Below are 12,790 nucleotides of genomic sequence, written 5' to 3'. Positions count from 1 at the left end.
TCCGGGTGCAAGCCCCCCCCCCCTCCTCCTCGCCCTGCGTCAGGTTGAAATTCCCTCCCTGTCATACACCAGCCCTGCTAGGTGAAGTTTATAGTGTCGCACAATAATTCTCACCGTCAGCACTACGCCTAGGAGTTGTCCCCCTTTAACCACCAATGAAAATGAGGTAAGCGGAATTAATCGAAGTAAGCTTATCTTCTTTCATCGAGATCTGGCTTCGGTTGCAACGCATCTGCACGATTGTCTGTCAAATGTGCTGTCTCTTGTGAAAGCTTGCTTGAATGCTCTATCCAGGCTTGTTCATGGACTCAACGCATCCCATATCCGTAAACGTATAGACACATTCCACAAATCTTCATCAACATTTGGTACCATCCTGACCTCAGGTCAACATGAGTTCGGCTCATTCTCTCCCTGACAGGATGCTTTGAGTTTCCTTGTCTGGCAAGGAAACCGATTTTTCTTTAAAATATTTAGAGCTTTTTGTAATGTGTTATGGATGTAAGCAGATTCGCGATCGTCGATAATGATTTTTCATGGTGTTGTGTAATTTTTGAATTACAAAGGAATTTATTTGTAAGACAGTTTCAAGGGAGCTATTTTTCGCGGCTGTATTTACTGTGCAAACAACTCTAAATATGGCAACAGTGTCACGGGATAATCAACCGTTTGGTTTCGGCGTTCGCTGAAGCACAGACGATTTTTTTCTGTAGTGATGCAGGGGCGGATCAGTTCATTTTATGGGGGGGGGGGGGTGTTTTCAAAAGAATATTGTGAAGATATGGGTGTGAAGGCGCAAAGCGCCTAGCCGACGGCGCGAAGCGCCTAGCTTGCTAGGGGGGTCCGGGGGCATGTCCCCCCGGAAAATTTTGAAAAAAAGGATGCAAAATGGTGCAATCTGGTGCATTCTGAGGATGATCATTACCAGTTTCAGGCAGCAGATTTTGTCACTGATTAATACCCCAAAAATTCAAACTCAACCCAAAAAAACACACAAAAATATTTATTTTTTTTGGCTGGAGGGGGGGAGGGGGGTCCGGAAACCCCAGAACCCCCCCCCCCCCCCCCCCTCGTCGGCCCCTGGTGATGCAACCATATATTACGGTCTCCTTCCGGCAGCAATCCCAAAATTTCGACTTGTTTTGACCTTAGAACGATGTCTTTATCATAACTGTGAAGAACAGAACGGAGATCACTGTCGAAGTCGGCCAATCTGCAATTATTTTCGTCTCGCGAACACGGCTCGCAAACAACATAAGGGAGATAACTTGTTTTGATAGATTCGCGTAGGATTTTTGCGTCCGTCCAGAGAGATGACTGATACACGATAGCCAAGCGGACTTAGTCTTCATAACAGAGACTTGGTTTAGAGAGGTCGGCGACGAGCCCCTGATGCAAGCGATGACTCCCCCGGGCTTCAACCTCCACTCCTGCCCACGTCTGACTGGCGCGGGTGGTGGTCTGGCCGTGCTCTATCGCACTTCATTGCGCGACTGCGTAGACATTTCGCTTGAACGGTTTGATTTTCTTTCGTTTGAACTGTGCAAGACTAAAATCCGTCATTGCAATCAAGACCTCACATTTCTTTGTGTATACCGCCCTCCCCCCAATAAAAAGAACAAACTATCTACTCCGCAGTTTTTGGCTGAGTTCACAGAGCTTTTAGACGAATACGCCAATTTGCACTGTAATCTTGTAGTTGTCGGAGACATCAACCTTCATTATGATTCACAGTCGGACTCGAACGCTAACACGCTGAAAACACTGCTCCCCACTCTCAACTTGTCCCAGCTGGTAGACAGGCCGACGCATCGTCGTGGACACACCCTTGACTGGGTGGTGGTCGGCGGGGACGTCGGCGTCTCAGACCTGATTGTGCAGGACATGCTGATCTCCGACCACTTCGTCATTTCTTTCAGCTTCGACCTTCAGAAGCCAGGCCCTGCCAGACGAGTCGTCACCTCGCGCAACATGAAGCGGATCGACATGGCAGCACTGAAGGATGACGTCAGAGCACTCCAGTTAGACAGACATGACCTCGTGTCCAGCTACAACAGCGACCTGCGCCGGATTCTGGACAAGCACGCCCCTCTCACCACACGCACAGTCACCGACAGACCCTCGGCACCTTGGCTTACGCCGGAGGTCTCCACAGCCAAGCAAGATCGGCGTCGTGCTGAGAGAGAGTGGAGGAAATCGGCTCTCACGGTCCACAGGCAAATCTTTACTTTTCACCGAGAGGCCGTCAAAGAGATGGTGGATAAGAACAGACACCAGTTTATTTCTCAGAAAATCGAGAACAGCACCTCCAGCAAAGAACTCTTTCTGATCACAGGGCAGCTCCTCGGTAAAGTTCAAAATAAAAAGCTACCAAACTCCGTCCCTCTTGATGACCTTCCAGATAAGTTTGGGGACTTTTTTGCCGAAAAAATCGAGAAGATCCGAGTCGAGCTTGATGCTGCTCCTGGGCATCCAGAGCATGCGCCATTTCACGGCGCCCACCTCACCGATTTTTCTCCTGTCACTAAAGAACAAGTGAAGAAGATCATTGAAAAAGCTCCACCCAAATCCTGTATTCTCGACCCAATTCCTTCAGAGCTATTAAATGAGTGTCTAGAGGAATTACTCCCTGTCATTACTGACATCATAAATCAATCCCTCACATCCGGTCAAGTACCCCCTTCTTTTAAGCATGCAGTAGTCACTCCCCTCCTGAAAAAAGCTAACCTTGACATCAACACTTTCAAGAACTACCGCCCTGTCTCCAATTTGCCTTTTGTTTCGAAAGTCCTTGAAAAAGTTGTTTTGGCCCAATTGTCAGAGCATCTCGCTAAGACAGGTATGGTTGAACCATTACAGTCCGCCTACCGCGCAGATCACAGCACTGAAACAGCCCTACTTAAGGTAGCGAATGATCTTCTCACTGCTTGTGACAGCGGCTCTGTTTCGCTTCTGGCCCTGTTGGACCTATCCGCAGCGTTCGACACCCTTGACCACGATATACTGCTGGCAAGGTTGAACACCACATTCGGCATAACAGGCACGGCTCTGGGGTGGTTCTGCTCCTACCTGACTGGACGCACTCAGGCTGTTGTGATCCAGAATAAGCACTCCGAGGACACCATATTAAAGTATGGTGTCCCACAAGGATCTGTGTTAGGCCCAGTGTTATTCACTATGTACATGCAGCCGTTAAGCAAAGTCATAAAGCACCACAATGTCCTGTACCACATGTTCGCAGACGACACTCAACTACAAAAATCCGCACACACCAAACAGTTTACAGAGTTAGTGCAGTCAATAGAATCATGCAGCGATTCCATCAAACAGTGGATGACAGTCAACAAGCTCAAGATGAATGATGATAAGACAGAGATCATGCCAGTTGGCAAACAATCAAAGTTAAAGCTTCTTTCAGAAACATCCAGTCTTACCCTTTCTGATACCACAGTCACATTCAGCACTAAAGTAAAAAACCTGGGTGTCCACCTTGACAGTAACCTGTCAATGGACGCCCACATCAACTCACTCTGCAGAACCGCCTTTCTTGAAATGCGGAGGATTAGCCAAATCAGACACCTTCTTTCCCTCGACGCAACCAAGACACTGGTTTCGGCTTTTATTTTGTCGAGACTGGATTACTGCAACTCGCTCCTAGCCGGCCTCCCAGACGCCAAGCTAGACCGCCTACAGCGCATCATGAACAATGCAGCACGTCTTGTGCTGCGCAAGCGCAAGCGCGACCATGTCACCCCTCTCCTCATGACCCTTCACTGGCTACCAATCAAAGCACGCATTACATATAAAATAGCTACCCTGTGTTACCGTAGCCTTCAAGACTCTGCCCCTTCTTACCTGTCTTCGCTCTTAAAGCCACACGTCCCCACACGCAACCTCAGATCCGCTGACGCAGGGCACCTTGTTGTCCCACGCGTCAAACTGAACGCTTTCGGCAAGCGCGCCTTTACCTACACAGCTCCCTCTATTTGGAACTCTCTGCCCATGTCTGTCCGCCTTTCTACCTCTCTCCCTTCCTTCAAGTCCTCTCTAAAAACACACCTCTTCCGGGAATACTTCAACCCCTAGCCTGTGCGAGTGATTCGATGTTGTCCGTGTGTGTGTTTGTGTGTGTGTGCGAGTGAGCGACACGAGTATATGCGAGTAATTGGTTGTGTGCACTGTTCAGTATTTGCCACATTAAGGAGAGGGGTCGCTTGCCATCGTAGCGCGCTGTGGGCCGGCTGGGGGCGGGTTGCTTGCGAGGGCTGTATTTTGTACATTGATTATTTGATACATGTATAATTATTAAATGCGTCTCCAGGAATATGTTTAGTTTAAATCTTGTGTCGATACTATTTAATTCTGCCTCGCTATTAGCCATTGAGTAAAACTGTTTTATCACCATTGCTTTATTGTTGTTAATTCGTCTCCAGAAATATGTTTTGTTTTAATCTTGTGTCGATACTATTTAACTCTGCCTCGTTATTAGCCATTGAGTATAACTGTTTTATCACCATTGTTTTATTGTTGTTCTTTGGCCATTTACGTTGAATGACTTGTTATACATTGACATTGATAGTTTTATTCTTCTTCTTCTTCGTCGTTCGCTAGATAGTTTTATTATAAGAACCTTTTTTTTTAATTCCTATTAACTCGATGTTCTTTAACTATGTTTGTAAATTGTTAGAGGATCTTTTAGTAGAAGTGTTTAACTGTCGAAGCTGCTTTTACCTAAGAGACCGACTGTATATTGTGCTGTTGTACTTGTCAGACTTGATTGTACCAAGTCCTTCACATGTTGTAATGCGCTTAGAGCCAAATATTTTTGTTTTTTGTAAGGGATAGGCGCAATATAAATACACTTTATTATTATTATTATTAAAAGCCGTTGAGCGATGTAATCAGACTACAGATTGGTTCAGATTGGTACAGATTGGGAAATTATTTTGCTCAATTAGTTTTGCTGATAGCCACCGATCTCTCAGTCTTACGAATCTTATTTATAATTCCGCATAACTCTTACTATCGTTGCACATGCCGTGCATTTAGAGCGATATCGTCCCTTAACGGTTTATCACATCTTATTCCGCCGTGGCTTTTGTGAGTGCACAGAACTAAAGTTGACGATTTACCGGCAGGTTCAAGTCAGCACCGGGAGGCCAGCGGACGAGTTCACTGTTGAGCCAGGGGGGTGGCCGCTTGCTGGACGGGGCGGAGGGTCAGCATGGACCCCCCAGTCGTGTGTCCGGTGCGTCCAGTGTATCCAGTAGACCCGGCAGTCGTCATCAGTGCTACAAGGTACGTCACTCTGTGTTTTGTGTGTGGTTGATGTAGGGTTTGTGAAAAGAGCTAAAGAGGCAGGACACAAGCTTATCCGGTGTGTCCGGAAACCCTCCCCCCAAAATACACCTTTTTTTTCAAATGCAAAATCATTCCAACGGCACCGGAAGCCCCTTTCTCTCATACACTTGGTCCGGCCCTGCGGTGAACAGGGGAAAGCTACATGACATTTGGGACGACGACATAAAACAAGCAACATTCCTGTTGGTGCAAGATCGACCATTCCTGAGACCAATCCGCTTATTGCACTCGAGAGCTAGCATGGGCTTAGTGTCTGTGTGTGGAGCTGCAGCATTGTCAGTGGTGATCAGACTCCTGGCTAGCTAGCATGGGCTTAGTGTCTGTGTGTGGAGCTGCAGCATTGTCAGTGGTGATCAGACTCCTGGCTAACTAGCATGGGCTTAGTGTCTGTGTGTGGAGCTGCAGCATTGTCAGTGGTGATCAGACTCCTGGCTAGCTAGCATGGGCTTAGTGTCTGTGTGTGGAGCTGCAGCATTGTCAGTGGTGATCAGACTCCTGGCTAACTCCACAAGGCCAAGCTCAAGCCCATATTATTTTGTCCAGCCTGTCTGTAGTTATTGCTGTGTCTGCCTGTCTGTGGTTATTGCTGTGTCCAGCCTGTCTGTGGTTATTGCTGTGTCTGCCTGTCTCTACCAGCCTTTTGTTCACGTGTTTATCAAATGTATTCTTACGTTGCGTTGTCTTTAGTGTATTACCTGTTGTTATGACAGCAGTCTCTTTGTTTGCCGAAGTGTCAGTTCGAGCGCCTGTCTCAGTGTAGAATACCTTTGTCTGTAAGAGAGAGAGAGAGAGAGAGAGAGAGAGAGAGAGAGAGAGAGAGAGAGAGAGAGAGAGAGAGAGAGAGAGAGAGAGAGAGAGAGTGTGTGTGTCGTGTGTGTGTGTGTGTGTGTGTTTGGTGTGTGTGTGCGCGTATGTGTGTGTGTGCGCGCGTATGTGTGTGTGTCAGTGTATGTGTGTGTGTGGTTTTGTGTGTGTGTGTGTATGTGTGCGCGTGTGTACATGTGTGTGTATGTGTGTGATTGTACATGTGTGTGTGTGTGTGTGTGTGTGTGTACATGTGTGTGTGTGTGTTTTCGTCTTATGTTGTAGCCCTCTCACCACAAACCAATGTTAAGTTTAGGAGAAACTGTTTGCCTGAATGTAACTCGACCCTCTGTCAGTCTGCTGCTCCATGTTGTGTAATCTCCCCCTTCTTTCTCTCTGTTCGCTCCTGTCTCTGTATCTCTCCGTCCCTCTCTTGCCACACAGTATAGCAACACCAATATTTGTTTGCCCTGTTCAGTGGACAGGAGACAACAGCACCTTCCTGTCTCTGTATCTCTCCGTCCCTCTCTTGCCACACAGTATAGCAACACCTTCCTGTCTCTGTATCTCTCCGTCCCTCTCTTGCCACAAAGTATAGCAACACCTTCCTGTCTCTGTATCTCTCCGTCCCTCTCTTGCCACAAAGTATAGCAACACCTTCCTGTCTCTGTATCTCTCCGTCCCTCTCTTGCCACAAAGTATAGCAACACCTTCCTGTCTCTGTATCTCTCCGTCCCTCTCTTGCCACAAAGTATAGCAACACCTTCCTGTCTCTGTATCTCTCCGTCCCTCTCTTGCCGCAAAGTATAGCAACACCAATATTTGTTTGCCCTGTTCAGTGGACAGGAGACAACAGCACCTTCCTGTCTCTGTATCTCTCCGTCCCTCTCTTGCCACAAAGTATAGCAACACCAATATTTGTTTGCCCTGTTCAGTGGACAGGAGACAACAGCACCTTCCTGTCTCTGTATCTCTCCGTCCCTCTCTTGCCACAAAGTATAGCAACACCAATATTTGTTTGCCCTGTTCAGTGGACAGGAGACAACAGCACCTTCCTGTCTCTGTATCTCTCCGTCCCTCTCTTGCCACAAAGTATAGCAACACCAATATTTGTTTGCCCTGTTCAGTGGACAGGAGACAACAGCACCTTCCTGTCTCTGTATCTCTCCGTCCCTCTCTTGCCACAAAGTATAGCAACACCAATATTTGTTTGCCCTGTTCAGTGGACAGGAGACAACAGCACCTTCCTGTCTCTGTGTCTCTCCGTCCCTCTCTTGCCACAAAGTATAGCAACACCAATATTTGTTTGCCCTGTTCAGTGGACAGGAGACAACAGCACCTTCCTGTCTCTGTATCTCTCCGTCCCTCTCTTGCCACAAAGTATAGCAACACCAATATTTGTTTGCCCTGTTCAGTGGACAGGAGACAACAGCACCTTCCTGTCTCTGTATCTCTCCGTCCCTCTCTTGCCACAAAGTATAGCAACACCAATATTTGTTTGCCCTGTTCAGTGGACAGGAGACAACAGCACCTTCCTGTCTCTGTGTCTCTCCGTCCCTCTCTTGCCACAAAGTATAGCAACACCAATATTTGTTTGCCCTGTTCAGTGGACAGGAGACAACAGCACCTTCCTGTCTCTGTGTCTCTCCGTCCCTCTCTTGCCACAAAGTATAGCAACACCAATATTTGTTTGCCCTGTTCAGTGGACAGGAGACAACAGCACCTTCCTGTCTCTGTGTCTCTCCGTCCCTCTCTTGCCACAAAGTATAGCAACACCAATATTTGTTTGCCCTGTTCAGTGGACAGGAGACAACAGCACCTTCCTGTCTCTGTATCTCTCCGTCCCTCTCTTGCCACAAAGTATAGCAACACCAATATTTGTTTGCCCTGTTCAGTGGACAGGAGACAACAGCACCTTCCTGTCTCTGTATCTCTCCGTCCCTCTCTTGCCACAAAGTATAGCAACACCAATATTTGTTTGCCCTGTTCAGTGGACAGGAGACAACAGCACCTTCCTGTCTCTGTATCTCTCCGTCCCTCTCTTGCCACAAAGTATAGCAACACCAATATTTGTTTGCCCTGTTCAGTGGACAGGAGACAACAGCACCTTCCTGTCTCTGTATCTCTCCGTCCCTCTCTTGCCACAAAGTATAGCAACACCAATATTTGTTTGCCCTGTTCAGTGGACAGGAGACAACAGCACCTTCCTGTCTCTGTATCTCTCCGTCCCTCTCTTGCCACAAAGTATAGCAACACCAATATTTGTTTGCCCTGTTCAGTGGACAGGAGACAACAGCACCTTCCTGTCTCTGTATCTCTCCGTCCCTCTCTTGCCACAAAGTATAGCAACACCAATATTTGTTTGCCCTGTTCAGTGGACAGGAGACAACAGCACCTTCCTGTCTCTGTATCTCTCCGTCCCTCTCTTGCCACAAAGTATAGCAACACCAATATTTGTTTGCCCTGTTCAGTGGACAGGAGACAACAGCACCTTCCTGTCTCTGTATCTCTCCGTCCCTCTCTTGCCACAAAGTATAGCAACACCAATATTTGTTTGCCCTGTTCAGTGGACAGGAGACAACAGCACCTTCCTGTCTCTGTATCTCTCCGTCCCTCTCTTGCCACAAAGTATAGCAACACCAATATTTGTTTGCCCTGTTCAGTGGACAGGAGACAACAGCACCTTCCTGTCTCTGTATCTCTCCGTCCCTCTCTTGCCACAAAGTATAGCAACACCAATATTTGTTTGCCCTGTTCAGTGGACAGGAGACAACAGCACCTTCCTGTCTCTGTATCTCTCCGTCCCTCTCTTGCCACAAAGTATAGCAACACCAATATTTGTTTGCCCTGTTCAGTGGACAGGAGACAACAGCACCTTCCTGTCTCTGTATCTCTCCGTCCCTCTCTTGCCACAAAGTATAGCAACACCAATATTTGTTTGCCCTGTTCAGTGGACAGGAGACAACAGCACCTTCCTGTCTCTGTATCTCTCCGTCCCTCTCTTGCCACAAAGTATAGCAACACCAATATTTGTTTGCCCTGTTCAGTGGACAGGAGACAACAGCACCTTCCTGTCTCTGTGTCTCTCCGTCCCTCTCTTGCCACAAAGTATAGCAACACCAATATTTGTTTGCCCTGTTCAGTGGACAGGAGACAACAGCACCTTCCTGTCTCTGTATCTCTCCGTCCCTCTCTTGCCACAAAGTATAGCAACACCAATATTTGTTTGCCCTGTTCAGTGGACAGGAGACAACAGCACCTTCCTGTCTCTGTATCTCTCCGTCCCTCTCTTGCCACAAAGTATAGCAACACCAATATTTGTTTGCCCTGTTCAGTGGACAGGAGACAACAGCACCTTCCTGTCTCTGTATCTCTCCGTCCCTCTCTTGCCACAAAGTATAGCAACACCAATATTTGTTTGCCCTGTTCAGTGGACAGGAGACAACAGCACCTTCCTGTCTCTGTATCTCTCCGTCCCTCTCTTGCCACAAAGTATAGCAACACCAATATTTGTTTGCCCTGTTCAGTGGACAGGAGACAACAGCACCTTCCTGTCTCTGTATCTCTCCGTCCCTCTCTTGCCACAAAGTATAGCAACACCAATATTTGTTTGCCCTGTTCAGTGGACAGGAGACAACAGCACCTTCCTGTCTCTGTATCTCTCCGTCCCTCTCTTGCCACAAAGTATAGCAACACCAATATTTGTTTGCCCTGTTCAGTGGACAGGAGACAACAGCACCTTCCTGTCTCTGTATCTCTCCGTCCCTCTCTTGCCACAAAGTATAGCAACACCAATATTTGTTTGCCCTGTTCAGTGGACAGGAGACAACAGCACCTTCCTGTCTCTGTATCTCTCCGTCCCTCTCTTGCCACAAAGTATAGCAACACCAATATTTGTTTGCCCTGTTCAGTGGACAGGAGACAACAGCACCTTCCTGTCTCTGTATCTCTCCGTCCCTCTCTTGCCACAAAGTATAGCAACACCAATATTTGTTTGCCCTGTTCAGTGGACAGGAGACAACAGCACCTTCCTGTCTCTGTATCTCTCCGTCCCTCTCTTGCCGCAAAGTATAGCAACACCAACATTTGTTTGCCCTGTTCAGTGGACAGGAGACAACAGCACCTTCCTGTCTCTGTATCTCTCCGTCCCTCTCTTGCCACAAAGTATAGCAACACCAATATTTGTTTGCCCTGTTCAGTGGACAGGAGACAACAGCACCTTCCTGTCTCTGTATCTCTCCGTCCCTCTCTTGCCACAAAGTATAGCAACACCAATATTTGTTTGCCCTGTTCAGTGGACAGGAGACAACAGCACCTTCCTGTCTCTGTATCTCTCCGTCCCTCTCTTGCCACAAAGTATAGCAACACCAATATTTGTTTGCCCTGTTCAGTGGACAGGGGACAACAGCACCTTCCTGTCTCTGTATCTCTCCGTCCCTCTCTTGCCACAAAGTATAGCAACACCAATATTTGTTTGCCCTGTTCAGTGGACAGGAGACAACAGCACCTTCCTGTCTCTGTATCTCTCCGTCCCTCTCTTGCCACAAAGTATAGCAACACCAATATTTGTTTGCCCTGTTCAGTGGACAGGAGACAACAGCACCTTCCTGTCTCTGTGTCTCTCCGTCCCTCTCTTGCCACAAAGTATAGCAACACCAATATTTGTTTGCCCTGTTCAGTGGACAGGAGACAACAGCACCTTCCTGTCTCTGTATCTCTCCGTCCCTCTCTTGCCACAAAGTATAGCAACACCAATATTTGTTTGCCCTGTTCAGTGGACAGGAGACAACAGCACCTTCCTGTCTCTGTATCTCTCCGTCCCTCTCTTGCCACAAAGTATAGCAACACCAATATTTGTTTGCCCTGTTCAGTGGACAGGAGACAACAGCACCTTCCTGTCTCTGTATCTCTCCGTCCCTCTCTTGCCACAAAGTATAGCAACACCAATATTTGTTTGCCCTGTTCAGTGGACAGGAGACAACAGCACCTTCCTGTCTCTGTATCTCTCCGTCCCTCTCTTGCCACAAAGTATAGCAACACCAATATTTGTTTGCCCTGTTCAGTGGACAGGAGACAACAGCACCTTCCTGTCTCTGTATCTCTCCGTCCCTCTCTTGCCACAAAGTATAGCAACACCAATATTTGTTTGCCCTGTTCAGTGGACAGGAGACAACAGCACCTTCCTGTCTCTGTATCTCTCCGTCCCTCTCTTGCCACAAAGTATAGCAACACCAATATTTGTTTGCCCTGTTCAGTGGACAGGAGACAACAGCACCTTCCTGTCTCTGTATCTCTCCGTCCCTCTCTTGCCACAAAGTATAGCAACACCAATATTTGTTTGCCCTGTTCAGTGGACAGGAGACAACAGCACCTTCCTGTCTCTGTATCTCTCCGTCCCTCTCTTGCCACAAAGTATAGCAACACCAATATTTGTTTGCCCTGTTCAGTGGACAGGAGACAACAGCACCTTCCTGTCTCTGTATCTCTCCGTCCCTCTCTTGCCACAAAGTATAGCAACACCAATATTTGTTTGCCCTGTTCAGTGGACAGGAGACAACAGCACCTTCCTGGTAAGTCCGCCATGTTGCACGTGACTGACTGCACTCACGTGACACCACGTGACGTCGCTAATGGCTTGACCCCAAAAGCTCTCACAAGTGATTATTACGAGTGATTGGCTCCCTTATGTACACTACTTGCGTCTGAAGCGTGTGATTGCTCCAGTAATGAGATACCCCCCCCCCTCTTTCACTTCATTCTGCTGCAATGGCCCTTTGGTCTTTTTGGAACAACACCGCCCTGTGTTATGCATACATACTAATTTAAAAAAAACACACCATGTACTTCAAAATCAGTAAATGACTATCTTTAACGAGTGTTGTATATGACGTTTGTGATATTTATAAATAAAGCATTACTCACGAGCTGTTTGTGGGTTTGCCACAGATTTATTACGTGTAATCATTACTGTTAAGAATCACATAACATGGACTGGGTGGCCGAGTGGTAACGCACTTGCGCTCGGAAGCGAGAGGTTGCGAGTTCGACCCTGGGTCAGGGCGTTAGCAATTTTCTCCCCCCTTTCCTAACCTAGGTGGTGGGTTCAAGTGCTAGTCTTTCGGATGAGACGAAAAACCGAGGTCCCTTCGTGTACACTACATTGGGGTGTGCACGTTAAAGATCCCACGATTGACAAAAGGGTCTTTCCTGGCAAAATTGTATAGGCATAGATAAAAATGTCCACCAAAATACCCGTGTGACGTGGAATAATAGGCCGTGAAAAGTAGGATATGCGCCGAAATGGTTGCGATCTGCTGGTCGATGTGAATGCGTGATGTATTGTGTAAAAATATTCCATCTCACACGGCATAAATAAATCCCTGCGCCTTGAATATGTGCGCGATATAAATTGCATGAAAAAAAAATGAAAAAAAATCCCTGCGCTTAGAACTGTACCCACGGAATACGCGCGATATAAGCCTCATATTGATTGATTGATTGACATCTTGTTAACTGTTGATGAGTCTATACATGGTGGTCTAACATAGGCTCCGCTCACATGGTACCCTGAAACGACAGATATCATTTTGGCCAAGTGATTGTTCCCAGGCCTTGGTCTTTGGGC

The 12,790-nt window shown here is 47.4% G+C and overlaps 1 protein-coding gene across 2 annotated transcripts in view; it reads left to right on the top strand.

Annotated features, from left to right (window-relative positions):
• The window catches only part of LOC138976808 (leucine-rich repeat-containing protein 74B-like), a 66,146-nt gene that overhangs the window by 2,468 nt on the left and 50,888 nt on the right, over window positions 1-12,790 (top strand). For both annotated transcript variants that reach the window (XR_011459157.1, XM_070349701.1), the window contains exon 2: window positions 5,139-5,298. Coding sequence is in view for 1 of the 2 variants with exons in the window: in XM_070349701.1 (XP_070205802.1) it covers window positions 5,139-5,298 (160 nt within the window). In the remaining variant the exon portion in view is untranslated. The remainder of the gene's footprint in view (window positions 1-5,138; window positions 5,299-12,790) is intronic.

Source organism: Littorina saxatilis, linkage group LG9 (genome assembly GCF_037325665.1).
Source record: "Littorina saxatilis isolate snail1 linkage group LG9, US_GU_Lsax_2.0, whole genome shotgun sequence".
NCBI classification, from domain to species: Eukaryota; Metazoa; Mollusca; class Gastropoda; order Littorinimorpha; family Littorinidae; genus Littorina; species Littorina saxatilis.
The sequence above is the reverse complement of the archived record's forward strand: the minus strand, read 5'-3'. Positions and strand labels throughout refer to the sequence as shown.